The following is a 16330-nucleotide window of genomic DNA, read 5'->3' on the forward strand; positions in this document are numbered from 1 at the left end:
TCTCATTAGAAGCCCAGGTTCATGTCTTCTCTGGGCAGAAGTTCAGGCATTTTGCATTGTCCTCCATGGTGACAAGATCAATTATGGGAGTCCTCCAATGGCAAAATATCAGCTCTGTGATAGATTTCTGCAGCAGCCACGCTTGGCTGGTTACCATCTGCCTGCTTAAGAAATTTACCATGTCATTGCTGGTACCTGTGTAACCTCTTGGGATTTAAAGAGCATGGCCCCTTTAAATCTTTTTCCTAAGGAGGGAGGGGGAGCAGTGAGAAAAAGAAAGGAAACTTGAGGTGGGGCTCTGGAGCTCAAGAGAGAGAGAGAGAAGGGCGGCAGTAAGCAGGCCCTCACAAAGTGAAGCAGTGGAGAACCTGAAGCCTGGGAAGGACAGGGCAGCGGATCGGGGACACCCCAGGACAGGAGCCAGGAGAAGCACTGTGCCAGGGAGAAATCGCCTGAGAAGGACAGGCTGGAGCTGGACCCAGTATCACTGCTGCCCAGAGCTGCCTGGGGCTGTAAGTACTGGGGCTTGTAACTCTGCACTGGGAATAAGGAGGGAGGCTGCTAGCTAGTTAAGTGGGGAGGTGATCGCTCTGTGTGGCTTTGCAGAAAGCGGCAGAAGAGGGCACTGGAGGGATTTGTTGAGGAAAGTTTACTGGCATCAAAGACAACCAGGAGCACTCAAGGCTCAGCACTTGCCTGGAACTTTGCTCAGTTCCTCCTGAACTGTGTGTGCAGACACATTGCTCAGTGTCTGCCCTTTTAGACAGTGCTACCACGGGGCCTGTGGGGCATTGGTTTGGATGCATCCCTGTTTTACTGCTCCCCCTATACTTCCCCTTGTTGTTTTTCTCCCCTCCCATCCCTCTGTAAATAAATATTTCCCTGTGTTATATCCATTGTGTGTTTGTGTGTTCATTCACTGTGGGGGGTTTGGAACAGGTGCCCTGGGGGGTGGAAGGGACTTTTTTTCCTGCTTCATTCCTGCATGCGTGCTCTCTTGGCCAGAGCTGCCTGTAGAGCAGACTCCACCTTGGCCATTAGGGTGTAAAGTTACACTTTTAAGGTGCAGAACCAATGGGGTCACCCTGTTTGGATGACACCATGTCCACAGCCTGACAACTTCTTGGCAGTGAGGGGATGATGAAGCACATTCTTGATTGCTGATATAGTGCATTCCAGATAGGCTACCCATAAAAGATCTGCAACGCAGAGCTCTGCAGGAATGCCATGCAAGCCAGCCAGATGGCCCTGAACTCCAGAATGTTCATATGCAGCACAAATCACCCTGGCACCAGATGCCCTTCATCTGCAGGTGGTCCAGGAGGGCATCCCAACCAGTTTGAGGCATCTGACAAGGCACAAGAGTAAGATGTTTCTCCAAACAGAGGCTTTTTGGGTCCTTGTCATTAGCAGTACTCCTTTGATTCCAATTGTTCCTGTAGTGCCTTGTTTAATTTCAGTTGTTCCTGAAATGACTAGGAGCCTGGCTTGGGGTGGGCATAACAGTACTTAAACCCAGACTGAAGAACCTAGTACTGTTTCTGCATCCATTTTGCAGTCAAGTTATTATGGTTGGTGTATGCCCCAGGCTTTTAGACCCTCACTTATGGGGAGGGTGATTCTGACAACCAGTCCAGTCAGAATGTCAAACAACTTGTGAGATTTCTCTTACATGACCAAATTCTATGTCCAGAGTCTCAGCAATTCTTATAAGGAGCTCTTGGAATGACCTGAAATCATCCAGCATCAGTATCGGTTCCAAGGATACCGCCTTGTCGGATGATGATGACGACGACGACAGGCCCTTTCGTGGTAAAACAGGACATTGCTGTTGACATGATTCTGGCTCTTCCTGGTCATCTAATACAGGTGATGTGGACAGAGAAGTAGATAGGAAAGTGAGCTGTTCCTCAAATGACGTGGAGAGACCATCTCCTCGAGATCTGTGAGGACAGATCCTAGCGGGCCTATCAGGGGTGTGGCTGGCTTGTTTGGTAGCGGATAGATCAGTGCCATTCCTTTCATGAGGGCAGTTGAATCTGACTAGGAGAACGGGAAGGCCTTTCAGGGGACACTGACCACAAATCTCAGGGGAGAAATTTCTTGCTTGAAGATAGCAAAAATATGAGACTTGGTGACAGGGAGGAGGAACAGACTTACTCTATGGGTGGGGCTGAGGTATACCTTGCTCTTGGAACCAGGGTGTACATCGGTACCAGTAACTGTCCTGGCTTTCCTAGCAGCTCACATCTGGTGCTGCAGGAGCTGGGATCAGTGCTAGAGAAAGCCCTCCCTCTGTGCCACAGGCTGCTTCTTATCACCAGTCATCAACATTATGTGGGGCTTGGTGGCTTTATCCTGTGAGGTTTTAGGTGGTCTGTCCTTATGGGAGGACACTAAGCTCCACCTGGAGCCTCTGCAATCAGAGCATCAGAAGCATCAGCACCTGTGGTGTCAGGGGAATAAGTGCCAATGGCAGGTCTGTCTTCGGTGCCATCTTCTCCATGCTGGTCTTTGGAGTCACTTGCCTGCTAGATGATGTGCTGGATGAAACTGGCTTCTATGTCTTCACAGCATCCGAAGAGACCTTCACAGATTGCTCCAGGAGATGAAGTTGCAACCACGCATCTTGCAATTTATGTAGTTTTGCCGAGATTGAAAGGCAGATGCACAGCATGTGGGACTTGGAATATGCCCATCATAGGATAGGTAGAGTTTCAAGCCCATGGGTTGCAAATGCACCATGTTGAAAATCCCTCCACTGGGGATGGGTGGGGGTGTCTGCCTGTAACTGTTCAGTCCAGATGGGTTAAGGTCATTTATAGTCAATGTATAACAGAAAATCAGAAGATCTCTGAAGGTGTTATGAAGAGCTTCAAGAAGTTTAACTAAGAACAAATGGGAAGGCCACTCTCCAGGTTCTATATTACTACCATAGGCAGTAAGAGGAAACTGAGGGAAAGTTGGGGCTAGCCATCTATGCCCTCTGAAGGGAGGATTAGGTGGCAGAGGGAGTATGCACAGCTACCAACGGATACTGCTATTAAAAACAAAAATCCAGTCTCACACACATGCGCATCTAAAGTGGGATCCACAGACACATACTCAAAGAACCATGATTATACTTGACTAGTACAGAGTATTTTAGGTGTTTGAGTTCTGAAAGCCAATAAAATCAAGTCAGTAAATTCACATAGGAGTGAAATCTATTACAAGGCCAGAAGGGACCATTGTGATTATCTAGTCTGGCCTCCTACATAGCACAGCCATAGGAGTTCCCTGAATTAATTCTAGAGAGACAAGGTGGAGGAGTTAACTTCTGTTGGTGAGAAATTGAAGCTTCTGAACCACAAAGAGCTATTCTTCAGAAGATGACTAACAGAAGTTGATCCAATAAAAGATATTACCCACACCCACCTTGCCTCTCTAATATCCTGTGACCAACATGGCTATAGCTACACTGCATAGTGAATTAATTCTGTTTGATCTAGAGCAGGGGTCTCAAACTCAATTTACCTTAGGGCCAGGGCCAGGGCCAAGGCCAGTCCTCAAATCCTCCCAGCAGGCCAATAATGTCACTCACGCCACCCAGAACCCGCCCCCCCCAAACTTCTTCTCCCACCCCCGACTCCGCCTAAGGCTCTGGTAGGGAGTTTTGGTGGGGGAGAAGGTCTGGGGGTAGGGGATTGGGGTGCAGGCTCTGGGAGGGAGTTTGGGTGCTGGGTGCAGGCTCTGGGCTGGGGCAGGGGTGTGGGGGTGCAGGAGGAGGGGGTGGGGTTGGAGGCTCTGGGAGGCAGTTTGGAAGCTGGGGGGCGTGGGAAGGGGGTGCAGGCTCTGGGAGAGGGTTGGAGGTGCGGTGCTTACCTGGCGCTCCGAGACGGGGTGGGCTGGGAGGTCTCCGAGCACTGCTGCCCCCAGGCACCACCCCCGCAGCTTCCCATTGCCCTCAGGGGCACTTGGGGTGGGGGGCAGCACATGGAGGCACAGCCCGGCCCCGCCCCAGGGAGGGGCCGGCAGACAGGTGGAGCGAGCAGGCAGATGCTGCTCAGCTCTGATGCTGGGGCCCCAGTCCATTGTAAATCGCCTGGGGGAGGGCGAGCGCCCAGGGGCGGCAGATGGGACCAAGGGAGAGACCTGGCCCCAAAACTGCTGGAGCTCCGCGGGCAACTTTGGGAAGGTTTGCAGGCCACAGATGGCCCACGGGCTGCAAGTTTAAGACCCCTGATCTAGCGCATGCCTTTCAGAAAGATCTAATCTTGATTTAATGGATTTCCAGTGACAAAATTCACAACCTTTGACTGTTAAAAATACGTGCCTTGTGTCTGCTCTGAATTTGTCTAGCTTCAGATTCCAGCCAGAGGATCTTGTTATACTTTTATCTACTAGATTGAAGAGCTCTCTATCATCAAATTTCTGTTCCCCATGTAGGTATTTTAGACCATGATCAAGTCACCCCTTAACTTTCTCTGACAAACTAAACAGATTAAGCTCCACGTCTCGCTCTATAAAGGCATGTTATCTAATCCTTTAATCTTTCCTCATGGCTCTTCTCTGAACCCCCTCCAATTTTTCAACACTCTTCTTGAAATGTAGCCACAATATTTGCGCTTCAGTGCCAAATACAGAGGTAAAATCACCTCTTTATTCCTGCTTGTACTTCCGTTAATACATCCAAGGATCACATTAGCTCTTTTGGCCACAGCATTGCACTGGGAACTCATCTTTTTTAGAGTCACTGTTTCCCAGGAGAGAGTCTCTCATTCTGTAAACATGGATTTTGTTCTTAGATATATAACTTCACTTTTGGCCATACTGAAACACACGTTGCTTGGTTGTGCCCAGCTGGATATGTGATCTAGATTACATTTCATCAGTTACCTGTCTTCTTCATTAGTTACCACTCCCACAATCTTTCTGCCATCTGTGGACTTTATTGATTATTATTTTATATTTTCTTCTAGTTCATTTATAAAAATATTAAATTGCTTAGGAACAAAAACCGATCCTTAAAGGACCCCAGCAGAAACACACTGGCTCAATGATTAGGATTACCTGGTTACAATTACATTTTGAAACTTATCCTTTAGCTAATTTTTAATCCATTTAATGCCAAATTTATACCATTCTCGTTATTTTAATAAAAATAACTGTGTGAAACAAAATCAAATGCCTTACAGAACTCTATGTATTTCACATCAACACTATTATTCTTTATCAATTAAGCTTGTAATCTCATCCAAAAAGATATCAAGTTAATTTGACAGGATCTATTTTTCATAAACCCATGTTCGTTGGCATTAATTATAAACTGAAGCCCTATTATTCAGAAGATAAGTACACTGAAGCTGCAGTTTTTAAAATCCTTCTACTTTCCCAGTACTATTTTGCCAGCACCAACAACCTCCCTCCATAGATGCAAAGTGTTTTAGACATGCTAGCTCACTTCCCAAACATTGACTAGTAAAGAAACCAGCTATCTGCCAGAGGTCATGGCATCTCACTCATTTTAATAGTAAACAACCTGCACTAAATTTATTAAAAGTTAGAGGACAATAATTACTGAACTATGTTTTCTCCATTATGCAGCAACATATAAAAAGGTGGATTTTAGGATCAGATTTTCTTAATCCAATCATATGTTTTTAAAATGTTGTTTGGTTCTCCCTATAGCCCCAACACCTATCATCCCAACTAATTTTCTATTTCTCGCATGTTCTATTCAAAGTGCTTTTTGGGGTTTATTTTATTTTTCTGGATTTTCAGCTATTTTGGAGTTTTATGCAGGTATCCAAAATCAGAGATTTTGGGGCTCTTTATATATGCTGTTGTGAGAAAAGTATATTATATTACTTTAATATAGTACTGTGCACTTTAATGAAAAAATGTTTTAAACAGAAATATATCCAAGTGCACATGGGGGACCTTTAGTGAGCACCAGCAAGGTCTACACAGACCAATTAATGCACAGCACAATAGTGCACATTAGAAATCACGCCCCTGTAATATTACTCTGCTTAAACAAGGCTTTAGATACAAGTAACCATTTCCAGTGTTAATTGCATAAACACTGCTTTTTTTTTTTTGTACTGGGGTTGTTTTATTGGTGTTTATTAGTTAAAACCTAAAATTAGAAACCTTAACTATTCACTTTCCCATATTCTCTTTCATGCACAATGGCTTGTCATCAAGATTGTGGTGATCTCAAGAAATATTTGTGCAATTTATGGCAGCTGAAAATATAGAAATTTCCATTAAGCTGGATTCTACCTTAGCAGTATTAGAAATTGATGTTCATAGCACATAAAACTCAACCCACTACAGCCTCATTACTTCATTTTTTAAAATTACAGTTTTACACAATTCCAAAAAGTACCTGTGGATCTTTGAAGTACATTTCATATAACTGAATGGTCCGCCGGCTGGCTTGACTCCCATGATACACAACAACATTCAACTCTGTCCAGGTGCGGAACTCCCTTTCCCAGTTAGGAATTGTGGACAGTGGAGCAATAACCAAGAAAGGACCGTGGATTCCTTTCAAATAGATCTCATAGAGAAATGTAATAGACTGGATAGTTTTTCCCAACCCCATTTCATCTGCTAAAATGCAGTTTCGTCTGAAAAATAATACAAATGGCTCTATTACTGCTCTATTCTGAATATGGCATTTACAAAACAAAACATCTATAAAGCTAAAATCTGCAAGACAGATATATAAATAGATTAGTATGGATTTAAACAGGAAAAATACTCTCAAAAAGTTTTAAATAACTAGTATATTAGCAGATGTTGCAACAGGATCATTATATTTCTCATTATATAGTTCTCAAGTATAGGTGTGTGTGTACATATATAAATATATATGTTTGTCACATAATAAAAACATATGTATACATAAACATTATGTAACATGTTTTATATATATAAATAAAACTATATAATAGCTATTAATTTTATGTAATCCAAGTAATAAAAATAGTTAACATCATTTTGAAGTCTCACTTTTAAAAGACTATAAAACATTGAAAATATTAACATTAAATTTAAACTATCAAATCTGCTCTAAAGCAGCAGTTCTACAATAAAAAGTTACTTTACGCACGTGTTGTACCAGTTGAAAAGAAGCCAGTTTACTCCCTCCAACTGGTATTCCCTGAGTTTGTTATTGTTTTTGTACTCTCTGGAACTCTCCGATTTCTTCCAGTCATCAGCAGGAGGTCGCTCCTGTTTCAAATACAGCAAATCCCATTAGTGGTTTCTGAAAGACCACATTACTTAGCTATTTTCAAATAAAATCCTCTATACAGAGCCAATTCTTACCACACGCTCCATTTGTGGCTCCCTAGACATCAGTTTCTCAAATTCTTCAATCTTAGCTTGGTCTATGTCTTGCTTCAGCTCCCATGTGCTATCTTCATAAGGAAGTGAACACCACTTCACCAGATAATGAGTAACAGGCTTTGTTTTTGATCAATAGTTAAAGAAAGGATAAAATTAGATTCAATGTAAAACAATTCAAACTTTTCTACATGACGTGTAACTAATTAAAGGAAAGCTGCAGTGTAACATGAAAGATACTCTAGACACTATATACAATGAAAAAGAATTAACAGATATTTTTAAAAATGACTTTAAAACATCCAAAAGGATAATTTAACAGCAAGCTGACCTGTTGTGAACCTGATGATTTAAGATAAAAATGAAGGGAATGCAGTTCACCACCAAGATGAGTGGCAAAGCTAAATTTTGTAATTTTAAACCCCTAAAATTAAACAAAATTTTAGAATAAATGAAAACTTTGCTTTACAATTACGAAGGTCCCCTGCCTTTGCCACACATTCAGATGGTGAGCTGTATTCGTCCTGCCAATGTAACATCACAAACTTCGCAGGAAATCCAGAATCATTGAAACAGCAACTGTCAATGGGAGACATCACTATTCACTGATGCAGTGATAACAAAACAGAAATCAGTGTTACTAAAGCCTTTTCTGCTCTCAAGAACAGAATGGTCCACTGCAGTTCTCCTGGAAGTCAACCACGCAAGTGATCCTGCTCAGGGGACGGGGTCGTAAGTGAGGAGCTGACAATTTAGGTTCTTGTGTAATGATGATTAGAGAGGATTAACAAAGTGCCTAGCTCCTTTGGTGATTGTGAATTAGAAATTCAGATTCTATATGGTTTAATAACTACTTAGCTGTATATTTAACTTCTATAAATGACCAGTATACTTTCTTTTAAAAAGATAGCAATTATCATGAGCACTTTATTTTACAAAAATAGGTACATTATTAACCTACATGCTTTTTCTACTTTACAGACATATCCAGAGGGAAATAGTTTAGGAAACATATGCGTTTTGAACTATTACTAAAGAGCAAAATGCTAACAACTAGACATCTTGTCATGTTCTGATCAGGTCTAATGGAAACCAGGCTTTTTAAAATTTGAAATGTATTGTTGGATATCCAAAAACAATTCACTAAAGAGTGGTAGACTATTAGGTCTATGAACTTTACTGCAGCAGCATGTGCATGCATATACATATCCCTGTCATAATGCTCTCCATCCTCACTTCTACAGGATGAAGTAAGTCATCAAAACCTACTGAAGTTTCTAATATTTAGATAGGCAGTTGTACAAATGACTGAAGATGTACCAACAGTTTTCTTTACCTCTCCATTATCATCTGTGCTATGTGAAAAATCCATTATTCTATCAACTTCCACATAGTCTGGATTAAAAAGCTCATCATCAATCTGTTGAAAGACAGCAGGTGAGGGGGGGGGGTGGAATGGGGAGGGAAAAAAAAAAAAAAAACTTTGTTAGCCTGTCCTTGGACCAAAAATTATACTTTTCACCAGGTAACAATATTTTGGGTTACGGCAACATCAAATTTATATTTGGCAACCTTCATCATGTTAATTGAAATGCCACAATTCAGCAAGATCATTCCCCGTGAGGAAATCAGACTTCTCAGACTTTGTTAACTGGGCCTCTTAATTACTGTGTGAAACCTTTTACTGTGAGAGAATGTTTAAGAATATTTTAAATGAAGTGTGAAATTACAATTCACTAATGAGCAATCGAAAAGGCTTATGGCATGCAATGCATTTAGCATTCTTGAAAACTACAGCTTGCAATAAAGAAATTAGAGCTGTGTACACTAAGTGCCATTAGATTACCATAACTACAGGAGTTGTCAGACTGCTTCATAAGCAAGCTTCAGAGAATATTATTCCAAAAAATGAAAAGCAAACAAAAAACAATGCCCTCCCCGAAGTTTGTAATTTGTTACCTCTCTCTTCCACCCCAAGTTCTTTACTCAGTGCTATATGCACAGAAATGCTCTTTCATTCTTTTGCTTTGTACTCAACTACTTTAATGGCTGTGTGTGGTGGGGAGAAAGGTAAGGAAGAGTTGTAAGAATGTATACAGTTTAATATTTTGACAGCTTACTCAAATAAAAAATACCTACAAGCACTTGTTAAACAGAAATGGTATACTCAAAAATATAAATAGTAAAGTGAAATACATGGCCTGGTCACTGAAGAATAACGTTACATACATTTCACATATTGCTTTAACAATGTTGTGTCATTAGCCAATTTTTCTAGAATGCATATAAGACAAAGTTTGGCAAATATTTCAAGTATCGGGGTTCTTCTGAGATACCCGTTTAATCTGAATGTTTCTTAGTCATTACAATTACCTGATACAGCTGTCCTCCCACTTTCCAATTAATTCAAAAGCATCTTTTAGATGCTTTGACCCATGACTCAGACATTTTGTACCTATTTGTAAAAGCACAGAATGTGGAAAATGGGAGAATTCTGGTAAAATTTACACAAATCTCTCTCCTAACTATATTTGGTCAGAAACCAACAACAAACGAAGTACTGTATTAAATAAAAACTCATAAAACAGAAAAAAAAAAGGATCAGGTACTAAACCCTTTATTTCAAATTACTAAATTTTGCTGAAAGGTAAGGTTTCACAAGGCAAACCAGCAAAGCTGGCCTTTTATTAGCAAGACCTCTGCTATAGTACTGCTTGTGGTGCTAAGTGAAATTAAATTGGTGATCAAAAGCTCAGAGTCCCTAGTGGGCAGTAGTCCAAATCACAGAAAATTTCCATGCATTTTTCTGGCATAATTGGCTGCTCAGGAGAGAGCTCTGGTACCGATTCTGCAGGAAACTCAGTCTTTTCAGTCACTATGTATAGCTGAGTAGGGCTTGGAATTCAGAACTTTGAAATAATGTAAGATCAACAATTTGCTAAAGTCTATTTACTTACAACCCATATGGCTTACTTAAAAAACATGTTTAAATTTAAGAGAATGCTTCCGCACCTGCATGTCATCTTAAATTCTAAACAGACCTTTGTCTCCAATTCTTTTCTTCAGAATAGAGATGCTACGAATCAGGATGATATCACAATCATTTCCAGATTAAATTGTGATGGGATCAAGTTATCTTAGAACAAATAAGCAATGGGAAGACCAAGTAACTTCCTGTTTATAAAAGTGAGCAATTAACCATTTACTTGTAAGAAGCAGCAACTATAAACAGAAGCTGGATAACTTTATGTAACTGAATTCGAAAGCCTCTGAATTTAGCTTAATATTTTTACATTGTGATGAAAGCTAATTTTATATCAACCAGATGTTCAAAATCTTATGCACATATAAGGGATTTAAGCATTTATCAGCATATCCCTTAAAAAAAATCGAACTCAAATAGTTATGAAAACAGCCATACCTCTGAGAGGAACTTGTTCTGACCCTGCTTTGCCTTAAACCGCTTAACCTTTTGCTGAATTCTCTTGTCTTTGTCCAACTGTTCTACAGATGCCCACTGACAATGAAGGTAAGAGCTAGAAGATGGAATAAAGAAAAACTTCTTCAAAGCAATCCCAGCCCAAATGTTTCCACTGCATACTCCTATTTGCTTCCCTGCATCTATTCCTCTCTCTAATTTTCCCCCAAACTTTTACTGGCAACTGAACAGGGTAGCACCATGTTATCTGGAATAGCAGATACTATCTTTCATTAAAATAATCACCTTTATTGGCAGCAACTGTACTTACTATCTAATAAAGGTATTGGTCAGAAACATCAGTATGGCTCATATATACATACCTCACACTTCTGGCCTTTGGCTTAAGAGTGCTCAAGATAAATTTTATCGGGAGCATTCAGAATATGTAACAAGACAAAAATGTACACACTATAAACTTCACTACTTATCGTTACATTCAAAAGTATAGTGGGATTAAAACAGTCTAAAAATACCTTTAAATCCATTGTGTTACACTGTGCATATCTCTAATGTAGAGCTGTAATTAGAGGCCCTGTGCAAGCCAATTAGCACTATAAGACAATTTTAATCATACTTTTGGGAATATTCAATAATCAATAGCTTAAGCCTTAACACATTTTCTTAAAGATGAAATGTTCCATTATCATAAACCTGCAATTAAAATTGGTTTTATTTTAAAATTTTATTTTTAAGTAATAAAAAGTTCAATTATCAAGTTATACAATTACTATCAAATCACACATCATAAGCATCGGTCACATGTGGTTAACACTACAATAAGAATTACAAATAGAATGAAACAAAACAAACAGGATTTAAGCTATTAATCATGTCAGATCAATATGAAACAAAGGACAATAAAACTGGGTAGTTTAGCTGCTTATATTTTATAATCAGTATAGTTAAAAGGAAGTCAACCTGCAATTAACTGGAAATGCAAGTGAATTTCTATCAGATGTTGAAATTTATTTTACCATTTTAATAGGTTAAGTTTCTCAATTAGGCCCTTCTCTTTCTCCCTTCTCTAAAAAGGAAAATACACTATAGCTCAGAGTCAAAAGTGATATAATATGCTTCCATTGCTAATACTGGACATTTCAGGAAAATTTAGCTGCCATCATGAAACTGTTGGAAATAAAATTCTATTTAGCAGTCTAATAAAAGGTCAGACATTTTGTTGAACACTCACTTTTTTTTGGCTGGGGGGAGAGGGGGTGAGGGAGAGAGCAGAGAGGGAAGGAATGTAAAGGTTAATTATTCTTATGACCTTTCTAGTAAATTAAGAAATTAAGGCTCCAATGCTGCAGTCAGATCTATGGAGGCCTAGGTGCCTGTCTGCATGGACCTAACTGCAGAATCAGGGCCTCATTAAGAAAAATCAAAGCCAGTTTGACCTTGCTCTTATAATGGCTTCATTTTAGATAGAAGACTTAAAGTCATACAGATAAGAATGTATTCAGTCACCAAATCTAGCACCATGTCAATGCCAAAATGCCTATTATTATTCATTGTTTAAGGTGAGATGTTAATAGTGTGTCACTTTCTAAATACAATTTTGAACAAAATATTTGGAACCTGCTGATATTTTTAAGGAAAAAAGTAACAAAAGTTACAGCTTACTTACAAGTTTTTATACTTTACATAGAATTCCTCTGTTTCCACTTCCTCTTCATTCTCCATCTGTAACAAAATAAGATTTCAACTGTGTGTTGAGCTACTAAATATCCCAATAGTTTTAACCATTCCCTCCAACTAAAGTACAGTATATTGTCCAAAGGTATTACTGATTAAAGTTTCAGAAAAGAGCGCACACTTGTACATGTGTGTTTATATGGGGGAGATGTATGAAGGGAAATGGAGAAAAGGATATGGGTAAGAAGTTTCCTCCATCAGCTTACTCAAGCACATATTACACTGCTTACTACAACTTCCAAGACATGAATCATTTTAACTCCTCCCTAACCACATGCAGCTTCATTCACAACAACCTCACCCCAAATCTGGCTTTCTGCCAAACCCACAGTGTTAAATAGAAGCCAAGCGTACCATTTTCTCAGGCAGCAGCCAATTAGCAACTGCACTCCTGAATACCATATGTATTATTTTTGGCCGGATCATGGCGACTTTACATTGTGGGTTTTGTAATGTTTTAAAATAGACTTTTAAAGGGGGTTTATGCCTCCATATAGTTAATAACACTAAACAAGAAGCCATATAAAACTAAGCCATGTACTTCTGCTATAATTTTAGTGTATCACTGTTCATGGATTTAGTTTTACTCAATGGTGCAATTAAATTCACTCAGGCAAGATGTCTCACATACAGAGCAGCCAAATTAAATTAACACCAAAATACTACATTTAAGCAAGGTTGAATTTGTGAAACAAACCAGCAAAGCCAAGGGCATTCAGTGTTAAGGGTTGAGACTGTGCTTAACTCATCCCTGGTGCCAGAGTATGGGGGAAACATATGGCATGTAATTCAACATCAAAGTCTTATTGCTGAACCCTCCTATAGGGCAAATTAAGGACAAATTTGAGGACTGCCTCAAATTTAGGCTTTTGTTTATTTCACAACATTAAGTTAAACAGTTTTTGTTGTGTTAATATGCTTTGGAACTGTTACTGTCTATTATATAACAATTTTCAAAACTGACGCAGCACACATAAGCAGGGTCAGTTCTTGGGGTTCTGTGAAAAGTATTATGTTCAGGGCTACATATACCTACATTCCCTCCCTATGCCTTGAATCCTCACCTCCACATATTCCACCCCTACCGTTAAACCCCTCATTACAGAGGGAGAAAGGATGTGATGTCCTGAGACAAAGATGAGACTACTTATCTGCCAGTATTAAAAACATTCTGCTCCCTAGCTATTCTGTTAATTCATTCCATTGCTATTGACAGTAGCAATAGCTGCTCTCAAACTCTGTTCCAGCACCCTCATGTTTCTACTCTTTGCAGTAGCAACAATAGCTGCTCTCAGCTCTGTTCTAACATACTTGTGTTTCTATGCTTTGCTTCACCAAGTACTCCCTCTCTTAATATATCAGGGAGAAATTGACACCATCCTACTCCATGCTCCCTTTGCCCCCTTCTCAGGAAAGGAAGTAACACCACCCTCCATAGAGATTTCCATGCTGAGTTACATCAGGGGAGAGAAGGAAAGCGGTCTTTCCTCCAGCTTGATATCTCCAGTTTCTCCTAGCTCCTATGTAGGAAGGGATGAACAATTCCCAGTCTTAATTCTGCAGGAATAGGTTGCATAGCCACTCCATGAAGACACCTCCAAAAGAGGGAGTTTGAACACCACCAAGGCTTTCCCACTCAAGACAACTAATGGTATGTGGAGATTTCTCAATTGGATATTTGTATTTGGAGGTCCTAACATAATAGAAGTACAAACTCCAACTAGGAGTATTTTAGTAATCTGAATCTTGTCAGCATCTCTCTCTGATACCAACCATTTAGGAAAGTAGCTCCTAGTAAAAATAAATACATAAATACATAAATACAGATTTAAATATCTGGTGATCATTTTAGAACTTGTACTTTATTTACACTATGGCCTAATCTCTCTATTTTTATTTTTACATTGAAAAATTTAAATGCCAATACCATCTGAAAACTGATTGATGTGTATAACATCTATATAATTTTAAAGTTAGCAAACGGGTTTTTGTTTTTATTAATTTAGCATACTTCTGCTAGGGTTTAGCCTTATGAAAATGTCTCCACTCGATAAATTAACACCATAATGATTTACACTGAAAATGCTGACAGACTGACTCTGTACTGTTGCAGTACCAGAATGTGTTACTATATTTCCTAATAGAGAATTAAACTTATTTTGTGTGCAATAAATACACTTCTTTTCGTCAAACTGTATGTGTCTAAGTCACTCTTTAAAGCAAATACTTTGGAAACAAAACTCACGTTGAAAAACATTTAGAAGTAAGTTTTGGCTAACACATTTACAGTAACCAAAAAGGAATAATCTTTTTCAAAGTCCAAGAACTAATCTACTTGTTCTCTGTGCATCTAAAAACCCCAAGGTTGACAATACATTGATGCAGCACAAATTATGGAAAGCAGCTTAAGCATATTGTATAACTGTAGCCTAAAATATTCAACCATGAACTTTGTTGTGACTCAATAAAAATGGACTGATGTCAGACTAAGTAGAATGTTTGTGTGTTTCTCCAATACCGATGGAGTCCGAAGATGGTATCCATCCTGTTTGAGCAGTCATGGATACGCTAAGTAGGCCTGATTAGAGCTGGCTGAAACATTTTTGAGGAAATATATACTGTTTCATTGAAGCTGAAACATTTCACTGAGATGTATCTGTTTCCATGAAACTTTTGTCAGGATGGTTTTTAGGTCCGTTGCAGGAAGGAGGCAAGGGAAAGGAGAGGACAGAGACTATTGCTGACTGACAAGGGTACGTGCCTGGGATGTGGTAGAACCAGGTTCAAGTCCCTGCTCTGCAGTACTAAGGGATAAAAAAATTCTTCTCAAAAACTGCTGTGAAACAGAGGTGTCATCCTCCAGTCAGCTCTAGCACTGATCTCTAGAACTAACTGGCAACTCTGTTTATAATCTTAACAGAGGATTGAATGATCATCTGGACTGAACTACACTCACAGTCCAGTGGCGATCCAGATCACCACTTCCTCCAGGAGAACGTTATAGCATACATTACTGGGATAAGCTTGCATTGCAACTGCCTGTACTTTACCCACTCTGTGGCAATATTTGCAGATAGTTATTGAGACTACTGAGGACTAGAGAAGACTAGTAAGACTAGAGTAAATTCAGAAACAGTTGAAAGTTAGATGAATGGTTAGAACAAGGGACGATGAAATTCACTATTGACAAATGCAAAGTAATATACACTAGAAAGAATAACACATCACAGGATTCTAAACTATCCAGTTCAGAAAAGATTTGGGCATTGGCAGCTGGGTGAAAACATCTACTCAGCATGCATTATTAGGCATATTTTCGGTATATTCTTTCTATAAATCAGTTGTATGCCTTCATTTTGAATATATTTGCTTCTAGTCAACCCATCTCAAAGAAGATATAGCAGAAATAGGGGGCAGTGGTCCCAGAATGGGTGACAAAATGATTACAGACATGGAACAGCTTCCATGTGAAAATAAACTGAAGTGACTGGGACTGTAAGTACAGAGGGGGGACATGACAGAGGTATTAAAACAGTAAATTGGCTGTACAGCTAAATTGGCACTATTTACCCCCTTATAATAAAGGCAAGGGAACATTCAATAAAACTAAATGACAGAAAATTTAAAACTGAAAATATTTTATCTACTTAAATGTTTTATATAATGAAATGGTTTACATTTTGTTTTCTCTACATTTAAATAAAATGAGTTTTAAGCCCAATGTTTTAGGCTCTTTACGCAGAAATATTTTGCATCGAGCAATTCCAAAACCATACCCAGGATATTTTGGTGGAAACCAGTATAATTCAATGACAATAA

At 39.3% G+C, this 16330-nt stretch overlaps 1 protein-coding gene across 6 annotated transcripts in view; it reads right to left on the reverse strand.

The window, feature by feature from the left end:
• Positions 1 to 16330, reverse strand: part of CHD7 (chromodomain helicase DNA binding protein 7) — a 185565-nt gene that overhangs the window by 34424 nt on the left and 134811 nt on the right. For all 6 annotated transcript variants that reach the window (XM_073331067.1, XM_073331068.1, XM_073331064.1 and 3 more), the window contains 6 exons: positions 12444 to 12499; positions 10760 to 10874; positions 8675 to 8758; positions 7321 to 7458; positions 7103 to 7224; positions 6374 to 6617 (listed from right to left, as the gene is read on the reverse strand). In XM_073331067.1, the coding sequence (XP_073187168.1) occupies positions 6374 to 6617; positions 7103 to 7224; positions 7321 to 7458; positions 8675 to 8758; positions 10760 to 10874; positions 12444 to 12499 (759 nt within the window). The remainder of the gene's footprint in view (positions 1 to 6373; positions 6618 to 7102; positions 7225 to 7320; positions 7459 to 8674; positions 8759 to 10759; positions 10875 to 12443; positions 12500 to 16330) is intronic.

The sequence above is a fragment of the Lepidochelys kempii genome, chromosome 2 (genome assembly GCF_965140285.1).
Source record: "Lepidochelys kempii isolate rLepKem1 chromosome 2, rLepKem1.hap1, whole genome shotgun sequence".
NCBI classification, from domain to species: domain Eukaryota; kingdom Metazoa; phylum Chordata; order Testudines; family Cheloniidae; genus Lepidochelys; species Lepidochelys kempii.